At 47.4% G+C, this 26,020-nt stretch overlaps 1 protein-coding gene across 3 annotated transcripts in view; it reads right to left on the bottom strand.

Annotated features, from left to right (window-relative positions):
- MYCBPAP (MYCBP associated protein) overlaps positions 1 to 26,020 on the bottom strand; it is a 1,019,029-nt gene that overhangs the window by 292,518 nt on the left and 700,491 nt on the right. For all 3 annotated transcript variants that reach the window (XM_078654453.1, XM_078654451.1, XM_078654452.1), the window contains one exon: positions 9,120 to 9,241. In XM_078654453.1, coding sequence (XP_078510579.1) covers positions 9,120 to 9,241 — 122 coding nt within the window. The remainder of the gene's footprint in view (positions 1 to 9,119; positions 9,242 to 26,020) is intronic.

Consider the following 26,020-nt stretch of genomic DNA (forward strand, 5'->3'; position numbering starts at 1 on the left):
TGAGTGCATGGTGATCAGTGTGAGTGCATGGTGATTGCTGTGAGTACATGGTGATCAGTGTGAGTGTATTGTGATCGCTGTGAGTGCATGGTGATCAGTGTGAGTGCATTGTGTTCGCTGTGAGTCCAGGGTGAGCATGAAAGCGAAGGCGAGAATGAGGAGTGAGTTGTCTGAATGCAGGGTGCATTCCCAGAAACTTGAAGCGTGGAGTTTCAGATATAAATTAAACTATTGCTATATTAGCATTAAGCAGGGATCGAGGGTGGAGGAAATAAATAATGTGCTGATCCTGCAACAAACTTCCAGTCTTATGATTAGGGTTACCTGCTCATTATTTTGATGGCCCAGAAATAAGCAGTTACCTAAAGCTGTATTTTTAGCACTTATCTGTGAATACTTAGAACAGCAAATATAAATAGAAAGCACTTTTAATTGTGTTCTAGGGCTGCCTCAATGATCCATGACTGATAATTAAAGAGAACAAAGACAGAAAAGTCACATAACTAATTAATACATACTTTTTTTATTTATAACTGTATCTAGTGTCAAGAGCAGGTCTCTGCAGGCTCCTTAAACAACACACGGCAGGCATTTTTAGGTCTCGCGTGGCGTACTGCGTACATGCGCAGTTGAGCTCGCGAGATTTTATGTTTTAGAGTGTACTTCACTAGTGAGGGTTAAGCCCCGCCCCTCTTCTCCATTAGCTGGCGTCCTAAACGTTGGCCAGCCATTGGAGAAGAGGTCCTAGTGACGTTCTTCTTTCTCTTTCAGCCCCGTCCTTTTCAGACTGGGTTCTTGACTTACGTTTGTGGTAAAAGCTTTCTTATCTTCTTTATGGGTCCAGATGGCCCCATAAAGAAGATAAGAAACCTTTTAAGTCAGCAGGAAGTCTGGGAGCCCAGTCTGAAAAGGACGGGGCTAAAAGAGAAAAGTTTACGCGAGCGATGATTCTAGAGTTGTGGTAGATCGAGTTGATTTGGTATTTCGTTTTCATTTCCTGGCCCCGGTCCTCGAAAGCCTTACTTTTATCAGTAGTAGCGAAGAAAGATGGAGGATGGATCGCCAAGCCCGGAATAAGAGGAGAGAGCCCCCTCCACGCACACTCATGCCGCCCACCCTCCACACACACTCACATCACCCTCCCCCCACACACACTCACTCCGCCCGCCCCATCACGCACACTCACGCCCCTGCCCGCCCCTGTCCTGGTTGCCCATCACTGCCAGGGAGGGAAGCTGCCGGTTATTAATGGCGATGCTGCCACCCTGACCGAGCGAGCAGAGCCTGGCATCTGGCCTCAGTCCCCTCCCTCCAGGAGCCATCGGGGCACCCGTTGCCCAAGCAGCAGACCATCCCACTGCAGCAAAGCCTACCCTGCTGCCCTAGCCCCCACCCCTTCCTAGAGCCCCAGCACTTGCCCTCCCCATACAATAACACCCCACGGGACCTCTTCTGCCCTAGCAATCCCCTTTCCCTGCCCCCCCTGTATCCTCTGACAGCTTCTCCCGCCCCCCGGCAGCCCTGCATCCGAAACCACCATCCGCTATCACCCAAGCACCTACCCGCTGCTATAGCAACCACCCAGCCACTGGGGCACCAGCTGGCCCTTCATCTAGCCTCGCTAGCCCCCAGCGCCCCCAGTACTGCAGCCCTGGCACCATCCAATCGCCCCTCCCGCACCAACATTCTCCATTCCCAATAGCACATCACCCGCCTGTTGCCTCAGCAACCCCCCTGCCGCCGCTGCAAAGAGCCCTCCCCTGACCTATGTGACCCACCCCTTGTCACCCCCCACAATGCCACCCCCACCCGCCTCGACAGAGTAAGAGCCCGGGACCGTACTCCCACCAGTGACCTGCAGGGCACCCCCTATGTGCACTGCAGGCTCTGAGCTCATTCAGCTGTTTTACTGGAATTCGAACCTGGGAACGGTATATTACACATTCACAGATCTACGCAGTCCGTGCATCAACCCGCTCAGCTATCTAAATTGGAATTTTCTACCGGTAGTTAGCGGGCAGAGGTCCGAATCGGGTGCACAACCCTCTCGGCTATCTTACCAGGACTGGAATGGATTTACATGTGGCACCCAGACCTCTGCGGTGAACCACTTTGCGATCTGGCTGTAGTGGAAGCCTGGGAGCTGTTACTGCAAGCTCCAAGCCTGCCTAAAAACCTTGCTTGCACTGGGCCCGCAAATGGTGCACGCACTTCTGCAGCTGGCACTCTTGATTTGTACTGACGCTTCTGAACCCCCTCAGGGCACTCGAAGCTAAGACCTGCACATTGCACTCGGACCTCCCAGCGACAGGTGCATTAATCCACTAGCCTTTCATTTTGGAATTTTAGCGGCATGTCGCTTTGATTTCCCCTCGGGTGCATTGCCCCACTGGACTAGCATCATCGTAGAACTGGACACCCTGGCCTCGGGTCGCCGCCCCAGGTGCATAACCCCACTGGACTAGCTTCCCAGGAGTCGAGCCTGTGACCCGCGGGCCGCACCCGGATCTCCGCCGCGGGAGAACTCGGTGCGACTGCTTTCGCTGCGTGGCTGCCATCTCTCCGACCGGGACTTCGGGCGCGTCTGCCGGGGCCTGGCCGAGTCCCACTCCCTGGCCCAGCTCAACCTCAACCTGGGGGTGGTGGGCAGCCTGGAGCGGGTGCGGCTGCTAGCCGAGGCCCTGCAGACCAACCGCTCGGTGCAGTGCCTCTTGTGAGTATGAATGACTCTCTGATTACCACTACAACAGGTGTGTGTTTATAGCGCCTAGTGCCACCAGCTGCATTCATTATTGCAGGTTCATACATATGTGCAGACAACCACTTGTGCAGTCCCTCTTGTGAGTATGAGTGACTCTCTGATTACCACTACAACAGATGTGTGTGTATAGCGCCTAGTGCCGCCAGCTGAATTCATTATAACACGCTTGTATTATGTGCAGACAACCGCGGTGAAGTCCCTCTTGTGAGTATGAATGACTCTCTGATTACAACTGCAATTACAACAGATGTGAATATATAGTGCCTAGTGCCACCAGTAGCATTACTTATAGCAGGTTCGTACATATGTGCAGACAACCGATCGTGCAGTCCCTCTCGTGAGTATGAGTGACTCTCTGATTATAACTGCAATCACAACAGATGTGTGTGTATAGCGCCTAGTGCCGCCAGCTGCATTCATTATAACAGGCTCATAGTTGTGCAGACAACCGCTCGTGCAATCCCTCTTGTGAGCGTCACTCTCTGCTACTACGGATTACAACTGTAATGTTAATATTTGTGTATGAAGGTATATAACTCCTAGTGCCGTCAGCAGCATTACTTATAGCAGTCCGCTCTCCTGCTGCCCGCGGGAGAAGAGGATGGACAGGCTCCTGTGGCTGTAGATGAGACTCAAAATGTTGACCTGCGTAAACTGCTAGCTGCGTCTCTGTTATCTGCGAAGCGCGGTGGAGACAAGGTGCGAGAAGTGCGGGAGGCGGGTGTCTTGGGTGAGAAAAGCAAGGGCAAGACCCGCGAAGGAGCCGACGACAAGATCACAGATGGCGACGTGCAGTCCAACCGGCAGATGTACTACACTATCCACAACACCTTCCTCGATCTCCAGGTATCGCTCTTTCGGGCCAGCTACTGACAGTAGCCCTGTGTGTGTGTGTGTGTGTGTGAGAGAGAGAGATTGTGCGCTTGCATATCTCTCGAGTCCCAACTACTGTTTGGTGGTCATTGGCAACTTCCCCACCACAAGATTTCTCCTGTAGCCCACAATGCAAATCATCCTCTCACTTCATACAGTTGTTAATCTCCACTGATTTCAACAATGCCAACATTTAGGACTAACAATCTTACCTTTGTTGGAGAATCAGCAGTTTAGTGGCATATCCTTGCGTTTGTAGCACATGCCCTGTGTTATGAAAGTTGATGTTTTGTTGCCTTTTCCATTGTGTCTGTAAATTAACCTCCATAATTTAACATTAATCATATCCTTCCATACTACCTTGCCCAACTAGTCCTCATGACTGTCTTCCCCAGTAACTGTTTGATGTAATCCATGTCATCATGTTATATGATTTACAAATTAATTTCCTAGTCCCTCGTCATCAACAGGCAAGCGTATAATGTGGGGCTGTGTGTGTGTGTGGGGCTCTGTGTGTGTGAGGCTCTGAGTGTGTGGGGCTCTGTGTGTGTGTGGGGGGTGGCTCTGTGTGTGTGGGGGGGCTCTGTGTGTGTGTGGGGGGCTCTGTGTGTGTGAGTGTGGGTCTGTGTGTTTGTGTGTGGCTCTCTGTGTGTGGCTCTGTGTGTGTGGGGGGGGCTCTGTGTGTGTGGCTCTGTGTGTGTGTGGGGGGCTCTGTGTGTGTGGCTCTGAGTGTGTGGGGGGCTCTGTGTGTGTGTGGGGCTCTGTGTGTTTGTGGGGCTCTGTGTGTGGGGGGGCTCTGTGTGTGGGGGGCTCTTTGTGTGTGGGGGGGCTCTGTGTATGTGTGGGGGGCTCTGTAAGTGTGTATGGGTCTGTGTGTGGCTCTGTGTGTGTGTGTGCGTGACTCTCTGTGTGTGTGGCTCTCTGTGTGTGGCTCTCTGTGTGTGTGGCTCTGTGTGTGTGTGGCTCTGTGTGTGTGTGTCTCTGTGTGGGGCACTGTGTGTGTGTGGGGCTCTCTGTGTGTGTGTGTGGGGCTCTGTGTGTGTGCGGCTCTGTGTGTGTGTGGGTCTGTGTGTGTGTGTGGTTCTGTGTGTGTGTGGGGCTCTGTGTGTGTGTCTGTGTGGGGCTCTGTGTGTGTGTGGGGCTCTATGTGTGTGTGGGGCTCTGTGTGTGTGGGGGTCTGTGTGTGTGGGGGGCTCTGTGTGTGCATGGGGCTCTGTGTGTGTGTGGGTCTGTGTGTTTGTGTGTGGCTCTGTGTGTATGTGTGAGGCTCTGTGTGTGAGTGTGGGGCTCTGTGTGTGTGTGTGGGGGTCTGTGTGTTTGAGTGTGGCATTTGCGAGAGATTAATCTATTGGCATTGTAAATGACAATGCCAATTATTTATCTGTTTTCAAAACCAACACATAAATAAAAATGTTGTCATTTACAATGCCAATAGCTCTAACTTTTGCAAAGGCGAGACCGTTGCATTGTAAGTGCTTGGTCTTTTGGCAACCCAACTTTATATTCCTTTTCATTAAATGCATTCTCACACTACAGCAGTAAGTATAAAAATACAAATGTAAGGAATAGGCAGATTGGGGGCCCAGGGGATACTGGAACCATAAAAAACGAAGCCTCGGTAACCAGTTAACAAAGCCATGTAAATATGCGAATGGTCTTTAAAGACCTGTGAAAAACTCGGGCGTGTCGGAGATAAGACTCCAGACACTGCCCAGCCGAGCCCCCAGCAGTGCAAGCTGCACTGCAGCAGCCCGGGCTGAGACACAGGACGAGGGAGGAGGGAAGCTGAAGCCCTGTAGGCCAGGGCAGAAGTGTGACTGTGAATGCGCGACCCCCTTCACATCACTCCACGGCCCCCCTGGGGGTCACGCCCCACAGTTTGAAGACCCCTACCCTAAACAGACACACACAATGGGAGCTTAGGTGTGACTTGATGGGCCATCCTGAGAGGATGAGTGGGAGGAGCTCAACCCAGCCTCACTTACACTTGAATAGACTGTGTCCTATTCCCACACACAGGGCTGCATACCCAACTGTAGGGAATCTGGAGCCAGAGGAGGAAGGGCACTACCTCTGTGCACTTCAAATGCTTGTCTTTGAAGTCTCCCCCACTTCAGAGGCCAAACTGGGCATATGAACCGGGCCTCAGGTACCACCACTTCAGTACACATCCCTGTGAAGACCCTGCCAGTCTGCTGTGCTGCTGGACTCCTGCCTTGCTGTGCTGCCCTGCTGTTTGCAGTCCCCTGCTTGGGTAAGAAGGACTGGGATTGCATCACTTGAACCCTTAGTGACTCCAAGGGATAGTTTGCTGGCCTTCTGATCTGAAGTCTCAAGGACATAAATGACTTCTAACTTACCTGCTTCTGCAACTGGACTCTGCCATCAGTGAGTCTGCCTTGCCAAGTGGCGCCACCCCAGTCCTGGGCCCTTGGAAGTGAAGCCTCAGGTGCTTGCTCAAGCAAAACCCATGCATCCTCTGATGAGCTGGCGCATCGCCCCCACTGTGTGGATCAACACCAATGCAGCCTGCTTGTTGTATGTTGAAGCAGCCAGGATCAAGGTAATTTTGTTCAGTGGGCCTCACTGGGTACCTGTATCCGGTTCGCCCTCCATCGCGGTCAACCTTAACTTTTGACTTTGTCCCGGTCCGGCAAGACTAGATATCCCAAGCAAGCATTTATTGCTTCTAAGCCCTATTTTACAGTGTATTCTTTAAACATTTATATCTCAAGTTCTACTTATTGGATTTTTTTCGTGTTGGTCTTGTTTTATTTATTAAGTTAACTTGTTCTAACATGGTGTGGAAGCTTTGTGGTATTTTCACTGCTTTAAAATTTGAAGTGTTGCGCAAATATTTTACACATGGCCTCCAAAGTTAAACCTGACTGCTCTGTGTCAAGCTACCAGGGAGTGAGCACAGGTTAATTTAGGGTGTGCTTGTGCCTTACCCTGACTAGGATTGTGGTTGCTGCTTGACCAGGGCTCACACCCCAGTCAACCAGTAACCCAATTTCTAACAGTGTCACATTGTATAATGGACTCAGTAGGGCTCAGAGGTGAAGGAGAGGTGGACTACATTAGGAAACCCAGTACGCCCAGCCTCTTAAGACAAACCTTTTGCAATTCCATTACTTGTGTTTTCATTTTCCTGTCCCAACCATATCACCTAAGCCCGCCATTCGCCTTGATAAAGGGTACAAGTAAAACAACTGGCAGTTAGCTCACTTGTAGTTAAACACAGATTGCATAATTATGGCTGGGGATAAATCAACCCTTGACACACACGTTTATTTATAAATACCCTATGGCACACAACAGCTTATAAAGGAATGTTGGCCCTTTCCAACCAATCACATTTAATTGTGAATTGATCATTCTTGTTGTCTTCGACATAACAGACCAGACTAGACGCCAGCAATTGTTAAGGATCCTACTGACATCATCCAACCGTACATATCAACGTAACAGGGTTTCTCTTATAATTTCACACAGCAGCCTGGTCTCCATCTTTTCCTCCGGTGGGATAAGACAAGTTAACCCCATTGATAGGGGAAGGTACCTGTTACTTCACCACATGTTTCATTGCAGTGTCCACACCAGCACAGAAACCATTTTCTGGTACCTGAGTGTACATCGTGTTTGCACTATGTTTACCTTTTATTCTTTTCTAGCCTGCATATTTTTGCGTTATACAGATATAATTAATTTTAAACAGATGCGTCTAGTAGTTGTATCAATAGTCTTGATGAAAGCCCCTACGCCTCATTAGAGTGTGTCCATAGTGCAAAAACATGTTGACCTCTACTTGTGGGTTGAATTAACACCCACCTTTTTTATAATCCTTGCTTTGGCACAATAAAGACTCCTCTTGTTCACCTTGAGGTCATTTTAAACGCCCTACATTCTTCTCTGCATTAAGAGCTCCATACCCTAGTATTACTCATTACGTGGCTCACATAATAACCATGGAATTGAAAAACACCTCATGAACTCCCTTAAATAAAAAGTAGCTCACACCCTGATGGATCTTGATGACTGGTGCTAGAAGGTCACCTAGGGTGGGTGAGAGCTTTATGTCCTGTTAGCAGGAAGACCTGCATACATGTTTGAATCAACCAGTTTTCTGAGCAGGGAATGTGTGTACGTGAATTGGAGGATATATCTCATTGCTACACCTACCCCCTTTCCTTCTGTGCGATTAAGGTACTCCACACTGTGGTACTGCAACTCCTGGCACCTACAGTCTAAATGAGAAGGGGTGTACCCCAAATATCAACTGAAAGGGAGAGAACGGTGGCTCTGCACCCCCCAGCACCCACATACTGAATGAGATGGGAGTTCCTCCACACAGCCACTGCAAGTGAGAGGACAGTGGTACTGCAGAGCTTGCCATCCAGACTCTCAATGAGATGGAAGTTACTCAACACAGTCATTGAAAATGAGAAAACCGTAGCAGGGCAGCTCCCAGCAAGCACCCTGAGTCTGAAAGAGATGGGAGTTACTCCACACAGCCACTGAAATTGAGAGAACTGTGGCACTGCTGCTCCTGACTCCCACAGTCTAACTGAGATGGAAGGTACTCAAAAGATCCCTTGAAAGGGAGAGAACTGCAGTACTGCATCTCCTGGCACCCCGAGTCTGAATAAGATGGAAGTCACTCCAAACAGAAACTGAAAGTGAGAGAACTGTGGCCCTGCAGCACTGGGCACCGATAGTTTGAATGAGACGAGGACTAGGCAAAACAGGGCCCTGGAGAGTAAAAGAATAATGGCATTGCAGCACCCGATACACGAAGTCAGAACAATTTAAGAGACTGCAGATATCATGTCATAAATAATGTATAGACACCTGGTAAACTAATATTAAGGTTGAAGCCTTGCGGTGCAAAATGTACTACAGCCTACAGTCTGAAATTATAGTATGCATACACATTTCGGATGCTCTGCAGGTTGGACCACACTGTTTTTTTAAAAATGATTATTCTTTTTATTGATTTAACAAAAGAAACAATACAGGTCGTCATGATGTTACTACAATTTACACATATTACCTTAGGTCACACGTTCACGTCGCCATGCGGCTCCGTTGCAGGAAGCATGTTCTTCATAGTGATTCTATATCAGGCACCCCCTTCATCGCCAGTTCAACAGTAGGAGAGATACAGAGTCCACCTCGAAAGCTGTTTCATTTCCCCCACTTTTTGTCCCATTTCTGGGGGCACCCCCTATATTTGAACACGGTTTTCTCTGCAAGCATATAGGTATCCAGTTCTTTAGTCCATGGCAACAGAGTGGGCCCCCTAGCAGTCCCCAAATGCATTGCTATACATTTTTTGGCCAGTGGGTACTCCACGGTAGCCCACTGTTGCTCTATTACGGTGAGATCTGTGACCTCCCATATATTAAGGAGCCCCAGTCCGGGAGTTAGTTGTATATTCTTACCTATCGCCTGACACATTTGACCCCACTCTTTCATGACTTACCATGTCTGATAGAGAAGATCTGGCTGTGTTTCCTCCAGTGGAAAAGAAAGGTCCAAAACCCCCTTATTTAACTGGGATAGGATTGCTTCTCGCTGTTCCTCATCATGTATAGAGAGCATAGCCTGTAGAAAATAAGTCACACTCAATGAACCAGCCAATGCAAGTGTAGTGCTCAGACTGAGCCATCTGCAAACACTACTAAGAACTCATTCACAAGACAGGCTTAGATCAAACAAAAAAGATTATTGATAAGCCTTCTAACTACCAATAGATTATCTTCATTCCTCCTACTTACATCTATTTATTTATTATAAAGTTTTGTATAGCGCAAACATGACCCTAGAGGGTATCAGAGTGCTTTACAGAGGGATGCGACACAGATGAGAGGGGGGAATCGTTGCAGAGTCATAGCAATAGACACAAATAATAATAGTTGCGTGACGACATGCTAGACAAAAATAGCAGTAGTTACCAAAATTAGCAATAGTTACATAACAACGTAATAGTGGGAAAATGTATAGGACATTAGGATAAAGCGAGGCAAAGTCTTTAGGGCGGTAGTTCTAAAGTGTGCAGCAGGGGAAGTCCTTATGACTGCAGTCCTCTTAGAGTACAGACCAGGGGTTCCAGCAGGGCAGTCCTTCTTCTCTTGATTATTCCCGGCAGGGATATGAGTTGCTGTGCAGCTCTCACAGTTTTTATCCAGTGTTTCTGGGGAAAAGCAGGGGGGTACCACTGACCAATGGGGTACAGGCTGACATCCAGACATATGGCATCTCCCTCCAAAGTGTGGCATATTCTTGACCCAGAAAGATCTATTCTTCCAAAATCCAAAATGGAGAAACTTTCTCCTAGAGGTTAAGATCTGGCTAATTAATCCCACAACCGTGGCTTAACACTCTCCTTCCAACCCATCTGCTAATCGAATTACAGGGGCTCCTGCCTGGCTGGGAGCGCAGGATGTGGGGGTGAGCCTGAGCTGTCCTAAACTGCCATTCCCTCTTTGAAGACCAGTTTGGCTCATTCACCCCCATTCTGCCTTTTGCTCTGCAGCATGCAGTTCTCCTCCCACAGGAAATCCTTTGTCCCTTGTCATGCCACTTTACACATCATTAAGACAGCTTAGCTCAGCCTGGCAGAGGCTGACCAATCACAGCAGGGCTGCTGGAAGGCTGGATTCTGACTTACAAAATAGAAAGTTCTATAACTTATTTTCTGTGAGATTTATAATAAATCTAACAGTGACAAGTTGTTGGATTTTTTCTATCATTTTCATACTGTGAAGTATATTTTTAGCTCCTTTCTTTCAATAGTTACACTTTTTTTAACAGTCTTTTTATTATTAAAGCCATCTTTTCGCACAGTTTTTACACGATAATCATGTTACAATAGTAGGGGGTACGCACCCCTCTGTGCATCATATGTCGTTTAAAACTTGCATTGTATATTCTTATACATGTGGCAAAGTGAAACCTAACCGAGACTAACTTTGTTTCAACTTTAAGTGCAGTACTGTCTCTACCTCTCATCTATCTGTCTTCCCTTTCTTCCGGAAACTGTATATATATCCCTAGTTAACCCAGCATCTGGCCTCTTACAATTGATTCTCAACTCACCTTGTTTTGGGATTATTTAGTGATTATGTGTCATCTCTCAGAATCATGTCTGAGCACACTAGCTGTTACCTTCTGTGTTCTCCCTTCCTGTGTGCTGTTGTTCCCTTCTGGTACCCTTTCATTCTCTCTCTCCCCTGCCTCCTGGGACATATTACCCATAAGAGCCACCACTCTGTCAAGTCTTTTTTCAGCTTGTCGTCCTTACGGGCCTTTTTCATATGCTTCTCTTCTGCTTGGGCCCATTCCATTATATCTCCATGCCATAGGTCAATGGAGGGTGGTCTCTGGGCTATCCAACCAATGGCTACTCTCTGCATTGCCAGCACTAGTGCCTGCTGCAAGTATTTCCAACGTATCCTACCCTCCCTTGGCTTCTTGACTATATCCAATAGACATTCCCATCTATGGCTTCCTGGATCAGGCAGGTCACCTCCTTGATTCTTTCTGCCACCTTCTGCCAGCATTGAAGGACCCACTGCATCCCCATGCCACATGGAAGAATGATGCACCATTCTCTCCACAACTGGGACATGTTGCGCCTTTCATCACATATATCCTGCTAAGTTTAATTGGCGTGAAGTACGTGCGGTGCAGGTAGTTAAAGTGTGTCAGTCTAAAGCATGCATTAGAGGATACCTATCGGACTAGTTCACAGGGCGCGTTCCAGGCTGTATCCTCAAGTGGGGCTCCTAAGTGCTCCTCCCATGCCTTTCGGGCAAGTATTTCCTTACTCCCCTATCCTCCATTAATGCTTTATATAGAAAGGTAAGCATGTGCCTCATTTCTCCTGCTGTCAGTATGAGCTGTAAAGTAGGTGGCTCCTTCTGCGTGTTTTGGAAGTCCGTCCATATTTCTCTTGCCATGTGTGTTATTTTAGCGTAATGGAAGAACATGCCTCGTCCCACCTCAAATATCTCCTGTGCTTCCTTAAATGTTAGGCATGCCTCTCCCGGGTATAAGTCTCCCAGTGTGTTGCAACCCCCCTCCCTCCACCGGGCTAACATCATGTCTTGGTCAATGCGGCAAAACAGTAGCAGAGTCCAAAGGTCTAGATCCCTGGCAAAGGGAGGTTTCTCAAAAACTCGTTATTGTTCATTCCCATATCTCTGCCGTTTGTCGTATGAAATATGGGGTTCCAGCAGGGATCATCCTACCGTGCATAAGTAGTTCCATCATGGAAAGGGCGCCGTGTGTGTCCCTCAGCAATCACTGCTCATCATTATCCTCTTCCGCTACCCATTGTGTCACATATTGCAACTTAGAGGGGTAGTAGTACAGTTCTAGGCCTGTCAGACCCATCCCTTCCTGTTGTGAGTCCCGCCCAGACCAATAGTGTCAATACAATATGTTCTGAACAATATACAGGCACAATATACAGGCACATCTTAGCCACTGCTACGCTTCCCATGGTGGAGAGGGACAATGTGTTCTAGAATTGGATGGACCTAGTTAGGCTCAACAGCAAGGGGTCCACCTGTAGGCGTTCTTGATCCTTCAAGCTATGGCCTACTATAATACTCAGGTATCTGAAGGATGAAACCTCCCATCTCAACCCCACCACAGTTGCGACTTCAGTTTCCCCTCCAAGCCTCATAGTGGGAACAGCAGCAACTTCTGTTTGTTTATCCGCTACCCTGGTTACACTTCCAAACCATTCCAGGCATTGTAAAATCTTTGGAACTGTTTCCACCAGCCTCTTCAGATAAAACATTACATCATCGGCATACAATGAGATCAAGTGTGTCTTCTCTCCCACTCCCACCGCCTCACACTCCTTCCAAGGCTGACAATGGTTCCATTGCAAGCGCAAAAAGCAGAGGCAAGAGCGGGCAGCCCTGTCTCGTGCCCCTGCGCTCCCTCCAGTCCTCCGACAGCATGCCTCCGCAATGTACTCGAACTCTAGGCGCATTGTATAATACTATAACCCAGTGGCAAACATGTGCTGCAGGACCTGTTGTAGGTAGGACAATTCAACTGTATCAAACGATTTTTTAATGTCTATTGACATGAGGGCTAGTTCCTTTTGTCTGCCTTTCACTGCGTGCATAACATGTGCTGGTCTGCGCAGATTGAGGGCTGTGCTACGTCCTGGAATAAACCCGCATTGGCCCTTGTGCGTCAGTGCACTTATCACTATCGTCAGTCTCCTTGTCAGGATCTTACATAGTATCTTCACATCTACATTTTGCATGGTGAGAGGCCGATATGCAGCTGGATTAGTCACATCTCTTCCAGGTTTGGGCACCCTACAGATCACACTATCCCTAAATGTCTGGGGCAATATTCCTTTCTGTCCGCTTCATTATATACCTCTAGGAGAGGCCCTACCAATTGCTCTGCATACGTCTGGTAAAATTCTACCGGGAACCCGTTGCTTCCCGCTGTTTTTCCCCAACTTGGTTCTTTAATCACTTATTGGACTTCCTCCAGGGTGAAGTCAGCTTTGATATACTTTCTAGCCTGTGCAATCAGTTACAGAAGGAACACCTCCTCCAGGTTCTCTGTTATCTCCGTCCCTATCGGTTCCATACCCCCTGAATATACCACTAGGAGGTGGTCCCTAAGTGTGTCATTGATCAATCTTTGGGTGGTGGCTAATGTTCCATCTCATCTATGTAGCATTACTATGGGGTCTCTGGCCACCTCTCGCTGGAGTAGCCATGCCAGCATTCTGCTAGGCTTATTTCCTTCTCTGTGTAACCTCTGCCTGTATTCCCTGCATGTACATTTTTCTGATCTATCCCATGAAATATCTAATCGCCACCGGACCCCCAACTCAGCTTCTTCTCTATCCTGTCCCTATGTTCCTCCCCTCTGGATCTCAGCGAGCTTTGAATCCCGATCTTTCAATTCAGACCGCAACTGCCATAGTACACCACAGGCCCCACTCATATATTCTCCCTGATAGCCGATTTGAGCGCCTCTTAGTCCATGTCATGACTAGTGGCAGTGGCCCAGTTTCCCTCCATGTATTCTGTAATTTTGTGGGCCAGTTTTTTGTCGGAAGGGTGCGTCTGTCAGGTTATATGCTTGTAACTGCCAGTGCTTGTTACCTCGGTACGGTTGTTGCCCCCCGCTCCAATAACAGCGGGGAGTGGTCCGACAGGTATCTGTACAAATAGCCCAAATTGCCCTAAATTAGCAGGTTATGCCCAAACGTGGGTCCCTTGCTCACTATGCCATTAGATTCAAGCTAGCCTGGCTGATGAGGGCTGTTAGCTTGAAACCGGTCTAAGGATGCCTGTTTCAGTTCCAGGGAAGACATGGCTTGGCAGTTCGGCGGGACTGTTCCCATGAGGCACGGGCTCAAGACTGATTTGCATATAGCTGTGTCTGAATTGGGGTGGCGAAGTGAGCTAAAGAACGATGATGGATTCAACCCAGATATGTGACTGGGGGTGAGTGTCTGAAAAAATTCAGCGCTCCGTCCATCATCTGATTGTGTTTGCAGTAATCTGTTTATGGCAGCATCTAGTACGCAGTTTAAGTCCCTAACACAAAGCAATCTTTCTGTTGTGTTATCAGTAATTATGGTTTGTAAGCGGGAGAAGTACTCCCTAGCATCTACATTTGGAGCTTAGATATAAGCACAGTCATGTCTGTACCATCCAACGTGCCCTGCACTAGCAGATACCTGCAGGTCTGCATCCTGGTATATCAGGCGGAGTAGGGCCCGGGTGCCAGCCATATTGCATAGGATGAATATGTGGACGTGTATAACTGGCCCCTCCATTTTTTCCTGAGCTTCTGGGCTTGGTACTCTGTAAGGTGTGTCTCCTGCAGACAGGCTATGCTCACCATGATGCGTCGCAGGTAAGAGTATATTCAGTACCGTTTTACAAAGGTGCCCAGGCCCCAGACATTCCCAAAAATTATCTTATAGCGTTCTGTCATAATGACGCAGTGATCGTCTTATGTCTCGGGCCATACTGCGGGTTCTCTCAGCATAATGTACTTCTGTTCCGTCTAACTCCCATTGTTTCTATCTTATTTAGTCCCTTGTGGAGTGCACTGATTCTTTCTCTAAAATAAGAAACCAGAACTAACAGATAAACCCCCACCCGTCCCTCCCCGAACAATCATTCGAAAACAATAACTGAACCTTTAATGATCGCCCACCAACATGAACAACAAGTGCCCTTGGAACCCCATGCATCTCCCAATTAACTCTGTCTACTGCAGATATTTACTCAACTCTCCCTCCTTGTGCAGAGGCAAGTTTTCCAGCTGGTGCCCCCACCTTCAGAAGGGGTTGGAGTCCTGACTGGGTCTTCCCTAGGCTGACCTAACCATGTCTTCAGCATCTAGTAATTTATATTGACTAATTTAAGTACCTTCAGCGTGTGTGTCCATGAACTTCCACTATATGAATTGCAAATGTTCCTCCAGCCCTTGGCGCGTGTGCCACCCCTCCCGTGTGTCCCAGACATCACCGCCTGTTTTCACCCATCTTGAGTTCTCCATTGGGATTCAGTTTTCTTCTTCTACCATTGCCAGTTCTGGTGTCCCGGGGCCGTGGCCTCTGTACTGGCCCCTGTACTGTCAACCCCCTCGTCTCCTTGATGGACCGCCATCAGCGATCCATCTTCCTGCACTTCGGTCCAGAGGGTATGCGTGTTCGTACCGGATGATTTCTCATGGGACAGGCTCCAATTTTCTGCCCATCGTATTTTTCCTTTAAGTGTTCCGTTGGTTCCTAGGGTTCCCCTTTTTCAGAGAGGCATGCAGTCCCAGGCCTCAAGCCAAGTCCAGACCTCCTCAGGTTTTTCGAAGAACTGGGGTTTCCCTTGTGCAACCACTCAGAGTTTGGCTGGGAACATAAGGATATACTGCAGCCCCATTGCTCTGAGTTTCTGCTTCACTCCCCACAAAGGACTTCAGTTGTGTCTGTACTTTCCAAGTATAGTGTTGGAATATCATAATGCTGTGATTTTCAAACGACTGGGCTTGAGTTTCTCTTGCGGTTCTGAGGATACAGAAGCTGAAAATGTGTGCAATTTGGGCTGCAGCGGTGCTGGGGGGGGGGAGAACACCTACACCCCGTGTGCCCTCTCCACCGTAAACACTGGCGACAACTCCTTAGGCACAGTGGAAAATATCATTCTCAAGCAACTTAAGATATACACAAAAGTAAATACTAGAGATAAAAAGAGTAACAAACTTCAATCAAAATGATAAAATACATTCAATTGGTCGATACTTTTCAATTGTTTCAAATATTTCATCTAATAAAAACCAAACGGTGGCAACGTGCAGGGGGTCCTTGTTACCTACATATGGACAACTCCTTAGGCTTCAGAATGCTGCGTACCTAGCCTGGTCAAAAGACTCTGTCGACCCCCTTCTGCACTTCCCGGGAATCCCAGTAGGTGCAGATTATTCTGCCCTGTCCTCCAGTGTTCTTGTCATGGCCGTGAGTTTTCCGTTCTGTTCCTTTAATGTCCTAACCTCCTGCACCACATTATCTATCGTTTGTTCGTGCAGAGTGACTTTCTCTGACACCTTTCAGAGGTCCACATGAAGGAGTCCTACCTCAAAGGACACTGTATCTATTATCTCTAGGGCGCTGCATGTGCCTTATATCACTGCATACGTTCCGCTCTGGAGGGTTCCGGGTCATTCTCCACATCCTGGGTCTGCTGCATGATCCTCTGCGGCGGAGCCAGTGGCTGCGCATATTGAGTTATGGTTTTATTCTGGTGTCCTGCGTTTGTTTTGTACTTCCCCATCGTGATCCCACGGTGGTTGCATCCCCTGGGCTCTTCCAAGTGGGAGTCCAGTGGAACACAGGCCGGCCACCCCATCTTCCACAATCTATCAGCCAGATTCATCAAGCCAAAATCGGCTCGCAAAGGGCCAGATTCCGAGCGCTATTTTTGCATTTAGGATTCCCAAATGCAAAAATCGCAATTCTAGAAATCGCTAAATTGCGAATAATTGCATTGAAGGAATCTCAATTGGAAATTCCTTAAATGCAATTCATGAACAATTTTAAAATTGCGAATTCGCAATCTTGGGCCGCTATTTACCGCGAAGTCTAACTACGTGGTAAATAGCGAAAACTTAGAAAAATGAACTTTAGTCCATTTTTCTAAGTTGTATGTTACACACACACATGTCCTTTGGATATGTGTGTGCGCAACACCAGTGTACATTACCATTTCAGGGGTGCTACAGGGTGTCCTTTGCACAACCTGGCACCCTTGAAATCGCTTCCTTATTTGCGATTCGCTAATTGCTAATCGCAAATAAGGAATGACTTCCCATTCATTCCTAAGGACCTTTAGGCCCATAGGAATGAATGGGACAGCCATTCCTTATTTGCGATTCGCAATTAGCGAATCGCAAATAAGGAAGCAGTAGAAATCGCAAAAATATTGCGATTTCTACATGCATCCCGTTTTGCGAGTCTTTAATAGCAATTCCTTAAAAATCGCTATTGAGGACTTGCAAAACAGGACTTTGATGAATCTGGGGGTATGTCTGTTGTGGGCTCATCAATGTCCCTGCACCATGTCCGCCAGAAGGCGTCCAAATATGTGCTACTACTTCTCCTGCGCACCGTCTTGTGGTGGCTCTAGGGTCCCAACCCTCGCCCCCTTCGCCCTCTGTTTATTTCCCCTGATTGTGCCCGTCCAACTCTTCCACCTTCTTTTGGCCCCTCAGTGTCCCACTGAACAGGACTGTCTTACCCTGTTTCGTGCTCACCCGGTTCTGTCCTCCGAGATTGTACTGGTCAGCTTCTGTTGTGGGGGAGAGAGGGTGCCTATAGCTCCCAGGGCCGTCCTGTCTCAGTGAGGGCAGCGGCTCCTTACTCCATTCACCCCGTGGTGTCTGCTTCAGATGTCCAAGGGTGAGGCTGCAAAGGGAGAACGCCCCAGTCCTGTCACAACCTCGCTGTTTCGGTCTACGGGACCACTACAGTCCTCACTGCTTCAGGCCTCACGCCATTTGTACATACTTCCCCGTTCGCTGGGTCAGTTCGCCTTTCCCTTTTTTTCCTCTGCTCGTTGCCGGTTGTATCTGCCAGCTTTCTCCCTTCACTGCCAGCCTATTTGGGCCTCCGCACACACTGTCCGGGCTTTGATCCACGGGTTCTTGGTGGTTTCTCCGGCTGCCTGCGGTGTCTCTACTTTTTCAGGAATCCAGGGGGTCTGACCCTTGGGTTTCCGGGCCCCAGCGGTTCACTTCCTCACTGTCACAGGGTCAGGCCCCCACACGCCTCTCTGTCTTTCCAGTATTCGAGAGGCTCTGCTCCAGGCCCGTTTCTCTGGAAGAGCCTCGATTGTGTCTTCCGCTGCTCTCACCATGCCACCCCCCTCCGTGATCGCCTACATCGTCCTGCTGTTCACCTTTCAGGCCCGTAACCGCATCTGCGGTGCCTCCAATCTCGGCCTTTTGGTAGCTTCCTCTCAGGCAGCGGCACCCTGCTGTCCTGCCACACTCGCTGTCCTGGCAGCTCAGTTTTGCCCGCTGCCGCCAAGTTTGTTTCACTTGTCATTTTTGTCTTTGAATTTTTTTGTTTTTAAGTGGAATATAACATTGTGTATAAATGTGTTTTTGTAAATGTGGTGTTCTGTAAATGGAAGGTTTATTTTCTAAGACATGAGAAAATATTTATTTGCTTCTAAATCATTTAAAATAAGCTAAATAAAGCAATAAGAACCCTAGAATTGGTGGTCTAGGGTATTCGCTTTAAAGTGTGCAGACTAGTCCTTCTGGACACACTCTTTTCTCTTGTATTTACAGTGGTCCAGTCCAGGAGGTTTTATGACCCGAGCCTTCTTTGTTCTCAATAAAGTTGTTACACGGCACCTGGGGGGCTCCTTAGGGGTGACTTAGATGTAAAAATAAGGTACCGTAAGACTTTTTGAATAATAGAGGACTCAGCACATAGCCTTGCGGTACTCCATATGGGGAAGGATGGATATTGGAGCTGGCCTTAGAGAAAAAGATCTGGAACATGCGGTTAGCCAAAAAGGAATCAAGCCATTTCAGAGCTATGCCACCAATGCCCAAAGATTGTAGATCGTTCAGTAACATGGTGTGAGATACCCTGTTGAATGCAGCGCTCAAATCAAGCACAATGAGAGCCGCCGTATCCCCATTATCCAGCGGGTGCCGAAGCATTTCGGTAACACCCAAGAGGGCAGGCTTGTGTGATTTTCCTTCATAAACACTGGCTTCTGAGTCGTTATTAGGCTTGCTAGTACCTCCTTGGTACCACCTTGTCTGCATTTGTTACCTCCCATATCGACTAGAACTTTTACTTGTCTTGTTACACGGACTGCTTTATCTTGGCTGTGAGCACTATTCTCTTTAATGATTTGCCCCAATTCCACCCACTGAGCGGCAGGACGTCACCCGCTTTTATTTTATTTACTAATGGCGGTCCGCTTTAACTATAGGGCCTCCTTTCTTTCTTTCTTAATTTTAGCGGCGTGGTCCACTTTAACTCCTTGGACGCTATTGGCGGAACCATTCCGTCACGCCCCTCGGGTGGGCTGTGCTCATGACGGAACGGTTCCGTCACGGCCCACTCGCCGCGCCTGCGCGGCACGTTTCATTAAGCGGGCGGGGCCGTGACGGAACCGTTCCGTCACAAGCACAGCTCACCCGCGAGCCGTGACGTAACGGTTCTGTCACCCACGCAGTTGAGCCGCGCGCCCTCCCGCGACCGTTAGCGCTGTGGCGGAATAGCCGCCGCAGCGAAGGTGTTAAGTATAGTGGCCGCGTTTACTTATTATTATTATTTACTTTCACTTTCATAGAGGCGCCGCCACTTTCTTTAGACAAGCCGCGTCTAAAGAAAGGTGTTTGGCCGCTATTAAAGTGAAAGCGCGGCATAGGCACTTTTACAAACAATAAACATCCGTTTGTCAACTTGACAAACAGATGCTTTTTGTTTGTCAAAGTGCCCCATGCCACGGTTTTACTTTATTGTCGGCCACGCCCAGTTCTTTAGGAGCTAGTTAACAAATATTTACAATGCAATAGGTGTCACATTTGCAAGAGTTTAAGCTATTGCATTGCCAATAGCTCAAACTCTCATAAATGCGAGACCTAATGCATTCCAATGCTTGTTTTTCTCCAGTGTCTACATCAGAGCTTTCCAAACTCTGTGTCCCGACAAAGTACTGTGTCGCCTGCAAGTGGTGGGTGTGTTGCAGGATGGCAGGGCACTTAGCACATAACTGCTGCTAAAATTAAGAGGCATTCCTTTTAAAGAGTGTCTCGGAGTCTGCCGCAGCAGCGTGGACTCCGAGACACTCTGCTCTATGGGGGCCGACGATTCACAACAAAGCCCCATTAAAATGTAAATGGTCTTTTAAAGAACTGCGAAGTACTCAGGTGCATATGTTCACAAGCATAAAGCATTTGTGTATCTGGTTATATACATGCTTCTATGTGTGACACACGTCTGCACGTACGAGTTTGTGTAATGTCATGTGCGTGCAGACATGTATGCCACGTGTGAGAGGTATATGCATGCATTTTGCAGCCTGCGCGCGTGTTGGTCTTTGAAAGTCTCGTATGTTTTCTGAGGGTATGAGTGTGCTGAGGTGGTTCTTGGACGGCCCTCTGCTCATGGACACAAAGCTTGTAAAAGTGCAGTTTTTTATGTGTTTCAGTGTTGACTGGGTTAAGGTGCGTTATGTTTTATGTATATGGTTTTGTGAGTGTGCAAGTAGTACTAGCATGTAGGTATCTGAGGTTGGGTATGTACTGTGTTCATGAAAGCGATATAAAAGAACTTATGTTCACTGTGCACGGCTATATGTCTACAGTAGGCATAGAAGCAAAATACGGAAATCAGTATATTCTGCTGTGACTCAGTGACTGTATTTAAAAATGTATGCGCAGTAGTAATTTCACAGTGCATTTCTAACTGTATAAAGTAAATACTGTATTTTTTATGAGTGGAATAATGGATTTGTACATTTACAATCAATAGATTGTATAGGAAAGCGTTTTAGGCCTTTACAATGTCGGCTATTTGGGTAAGGATGGTATTGTTTAAACTATGGACATAAATTACAAATACTTGATGTCTAGGAAATTGTGAGGTGGCCGAAGTATTAAAGATTCACTCACACAAGGATTATGCTACATAATTCTCAAAGTTTTGAATTGGCTTAAATCTGCAGACGCCTGTAGCATCTTTGTGATGTTTGAGGATGGATCAATATATTCCAGGTGTATACGATATAGTCAACTGATGTATTTTAACTGTTAAATGTGACTACGATATAGGCCAGCTGATGTAAATGTGAAAAGCTCAGAGCCTTTCCTAATTTGCTGTATATAGTATAGTATTGTATTCTATTGTATGGTGTTGCACTCTGTGGTACTGTAGGTTTTCCGAAACTCACACACACACACACTTACAGCCATGTGCTCCTGGAGGCTACGGACGAAATACATATCAGCACTCAGTAGAAACTATTGTTTTTATAAAACCTCATATTGATTTCTCTCCAGGGCTTCAAAGTACTCAAACAGGCGATTCTTAAGTGAATGTAGTTTGGGGACCAATCGACCATCAGTGTAGCCAAGTGGAGTAATTCTAAGAAAGCAATTACGTTGATAAATAATAGTAGAAAACATCCTTTACGCTTTACCACGCAGCTTTTGCCAAACTTTTTTTGTTGAGGAAATTAGAGCCAAAGGTATCAGAGCGCTTTACATGAGCACCAGTTGTGTTACAGACGGATACTTGCATTTTTTTGTGTGTGGGGTTGTGTGTGTGTGTGGGGGGGGGTTGTGTGGCATTGTGTGTGTGTGTGTGGGGGGGGGGTTGTGCGTGTGTGTGTGTGGGGGTGTGTGTGGGTGTGTGGGTGTGTGTGTGTGTGTGGGGTTGTGTGTGTGTGTGTGTGTTTGGGGGGGTTGTGTGGGGTTGTGTGTGTGGGGGGGTGTTGTGTGCGTGGGGTTGTGTGTGTGGGGGGGTGTATGTGGGGTTGTGTGTGTGGGGGTTGCGTGGGATTGTGTGTGTGTGGGGTTGTGTGTGTGTGGGGGTTGTGTGGGGTTGTGTGTGTGTGGGGTTGTGTGGGTGTGTGTGGGGTTGTGTGGGTGTGTGTGGGGTTGTGTGGGTATGTGTGGGGTTGTGTGTGTGTGGGTGTGTGTGTGTGTGTGTGTGTGTGTGTGTGTGTGTGGGTGTGTGGAGTTGTGTGGGGTGTGTGTGTTGGGGGTTGTGTGTGTGGGGTTGTGTGTGTGGGGTTGTGTGTGTGTGTGGGGGGGGTGTGTGGGGTTGTGTGTGTGTGTGTGTGGGGTTGTGTGTGGGGGGGGTTGTGTGGGTATGTGTGGGGTTGTGTGTGTGTGGGGGGTTTGTGGGGCGGTCTGGTGTGTGTGGGGTTGTGTGTGTGTGGGGTTGTGTGTGGGGGGTTGTGTGTGTGGGGTGTGTGTGTGGGGTGTGGGGCCCGACCCCCCCTTAGGTGGTTTGGGCTTGCTCGCGTTACCGTGTCCCTGAACATTTTTTCACAAAAAGGTGTGTCACCAACATGAAAAGTTTGGAAAGCTGTGGTCTACATTCTCTCTCTTGCTCGGGCCAAAGCCTGATGATAAAAAAAAGTCGCACAAACGGGTGCCGGTTTCCACCAGCGGCACAAATTGAACACTGCCAATATTTACTTCAGTGTGAGTCCAAGGAACACACGTTGAGCATAGCATTTAAAACTTCGATAGCACACTTAATTATCCAGCTAAGAGAAGGTTAGTTCTAAGCCTAGGCAGGAACTTCGCTCCCATCTACAGCGCTGGCCCTGGATGTGTTTGGCAATATGTATTCATCAGAACAGTATATCTCGGCGTCAGGAAGGTTGGCAGCGCAGAATCCAGCTAACTTGTTACTTGTTGCTAAATGAGTGCATTGTGTTTTCAGAGCCGTAAATTCTGCTACCCATAAGGTCACTGTATCTGGAAGACTGAAAGAACACATTCCAGTCCTCCAGGAAAAAAGAAGAAATGCATTGTGAGAAATGTTGTTTCAAACTGTCGAACATCAATAATAACTTCACCAGCTATAGATGTCGGTTTCATGTCTTCTAGTAGAGTTTATTTTAAGATGATCAAATAACGCATAAAACTGAGAAAAAAACTACTCTATATGGGTTTCCATGATTTTACTACTGAGGACAGTCTACCCTGGCACTGCCAGCTGGCCAAAGCCACGGATTCTGACACTTTAATATGCTTGGGAAACATATATGTAAAATGCAGATTCCGTCATCCAAAAATGTGAAGTTATTTACTCCAGTTACACCTCCTTGTTAAACATCGAAAATACCCATAGCTATTTGCCATCATGCCCGTGGCAACGAACGTTTCTAAAATCCTCCCTCCTATTAGATGTATGCCAAAACACAGCAAATTTAGTTGCCTACCTAGGTAACAGCTAAGGAACCAGTTTGTGTTACCTACAGATCTGGAGCAGTCGCGGCTGTTTTCTGCCATCTTGGCGAAGCGTACAGCCCCATCACACACCTGCCATGGTACTGATGACTTGGCCAAGAAGTTGTCCCAGGGGTCCGTGCTGTCCCTGAGGCAATAAGATACTCAGACAGACTCTTTGAGGCAGCTGCGCCCTAGAGATTTGCGAATACTGAAACAGCACAATATTATCTACTGGCATGAAGGAAAAATTAGTTTAGTGGCTTAAGAAGAGAAGGCCTGCGATCGACATATTTTGAGCACCACCATATAATACCATACCAAAACTGAGTCAAAGAACTTTCAGTTACTACAGAACACAAGATGGGGTTTGTTGTCATACTGAGTGCTTACTAAAACTAAAATATCGATTAGCCTTATACGTATGTTCCCCTTTCAATGCTTCCTAGTACCTGCTGAGAACTTTGTGACACGCAAGACACCATCTTTGGCTTGGCACATTTACCATTTATGGGAGTGCCCCCTGCACGGGTATGTGGCCCCTGAAGTACAGTTTGGTTTACCTGGTGTGTGAGAAAAAGGACCTGTTTTCAGTGTCCCCAACTTTTTGCCCCCATTTTGACTACTAGATGCAGGTTTCCGGACTCTGATTGTGCTCTGAGCTCCGCTAAACAGACCAGGACCTGTGCTCTGATCAGAAGTACATGGTAAGTAGTACAATTAAGTTCTGACAACCTATCTGTAAGTCACTAATATATGGTTGTGCATGTAGGTTTAGAGGCTCAGTAGATTTAATGTGCTAGAGTATGCACTACTGTGGTGTCTGCTGTCATTTTAAAAGTCAGCCCTGTCTTGCAGGCTGCTTTTAAACTTAAATTATATGCAAATTCGACTTTGGAATTAAAGTTGTTACACAGCACCTGGGGGACTTCTTAGGGGTGACTTAGATGTAAAAATAAGGTACCGTAAGACTTTTTGAATAATAGAGGACTCAGCACATAGCCTTGCGGTACTCCATAAGGGGAAGATTGGATCTATGTTAGACCTCTGGCAACGATTGCTGAAGAGGCAGGGATGTCTCTTTTTTTCTATGCTGATGACACCCAGATAATTTTTTCGCTCTCCGCTATGCAAGATTCTGACTCTTCCTCCCTTCAATCTGGTCTGTTCAAAATTACATCTTGGATGCAAACGAACTTGCTAAAGCTGAACGGCAAAAAAACTGTAGTCCTGATTTTAGGGAAGAACAAAGATCTCTGGGGTCCCCAGCATTGGCCGTCAGAAATGGGCACTTTATCCTAGCCGTCTCATCAAGTTCGTAACCTGGGCGTCATCATTGATGACCAACTGTTTATGACAACAGGTCGTCCAGGTAGTCTCAACCTGCTTCTCCATTCTTAAATGGCTTAAGAAAAGCCTTTGGATGCTGCTGGCCTCACTCAGGGAACCATATTCCAGGTCCTTGTCACTTCCAGGCTGGACTACAACAACGTTTTATATCTGGGTGTAAATAAAGAAGTGGTGCAAAAATTGCAGGTGGTGCAGAATGTAGCCGCTTGACTGCTCTATCATGTGGCAAAGACAGCCTCCATCTCTGGCTCTCTTTGTGATCTTCATTGTCTCAGGGTAGAGAATCATACTAAACTCAAAGACCTGAGCTACATGTTCAAGATTAAATCCGGCACAGCCCCTCTTTACCTTCAATCCTTGGTCCATCGTTACGTACCCGCACGTTCTCTCCGGTTTATGTCGCAAGTGAAATTTTCAGTTCCCAGAGTTAGACTAGTGCGCATAGGTGGTCGATCTTTTGCCTACCTAGGTACCTCTCGGTGGAACTCTCTTCCCTTGACTTCACGTAATGAAACACTCTATGAACAGTTTTGCAGAGGACTAAAAACTTGGCTGTTCAACCAGTAATCTCTTTACTTGGCCCCTTTCCTTTTGAGCAGGTGTTGGGAAACCCTTCGGGGTAGCTGTGCGCCATACAAATTTAAATGAATACATACATACTTACAAGCCAATTAACAATATGGGCGGGGAGTGTGCTTGGCTTCAAAACCATTCTGGGGTTCAAATCTCAGCTTCCCCATCTGACAAAATTGTGTGATGTTATTCTCTAATTGCTTTACTTCACTATGCCTAATTTTAGATTAGTGTCAAATTTGCTGGCACCTTGAGTCAGTTCAGGACAACGTAAGTGCTACAGACAAACTTAAATTTAGTAACTGTGATAATATTGAGGCATTAGTTTTACAAAGACATTGGTCTGCATTTAAAAATGTCAGCTGTTTAGTTCAGTATACAATCTCCATGAAAGGAGAGAGTGTGTGAATAATTACTACTTTTTAGGTCGAGCCTAGAGCAGCGCTTGAGCTGCTTGCTTGACTTTTAGTAAGGGAATTTTCAAAGTGCTACCAGAGGCTGCTGGCCTCAAGCTTGCGTTCACGATCGTGTGCATGGGCACAGCCGCCATGTGTCTTTTCTCTGGCCTTGCTTTTTTTTTTTTTACTTCAAGGTAAGCACGTCCTCCCCTACGTTAACTGATGCAATAAAATATGGGTGCCACCTTCAGTCAGCCTAACTTTTGAGACAATAACATCAATGCCTGGCTTTAGGTGTCCTTTGCTTGTGGTATTTCAGTCGCTGCCTTGGAATGCAACGCACCGTGGACTGAACAAACAGTGTTCGTGACACAGTGCTTTTTCACAGAGTCACAGATGCAACTACTGCAACTCCTGATAGAGTTGCAGTAGATGCAACTTCCCGAGCAAAAATATACTCCTTAACAACAACTCAGCACAATCTCTCACAACATCATGCGATCTGAACTCATGTACGCCGAGGGGCTTCAGGTCACTGCTTCGCCTTCCACAGATGAGCTCCCGTCCATGCTCTTCA

This window comes from Lissotriton helveticus, chromosome 7 (assembly GCF_964261635.1).
Source record: "Lissotriton helveticus chromosome 7, aLisHel1.1, whole genome shotgun sequence".
Classification (NCBI taxonomy): domain Eukaryota; kingdom Metazoa; phylum Chordata; class Amphibia; order Caudata; family Salamandridae; genus Lissotriton; species Lissotriton helveticus.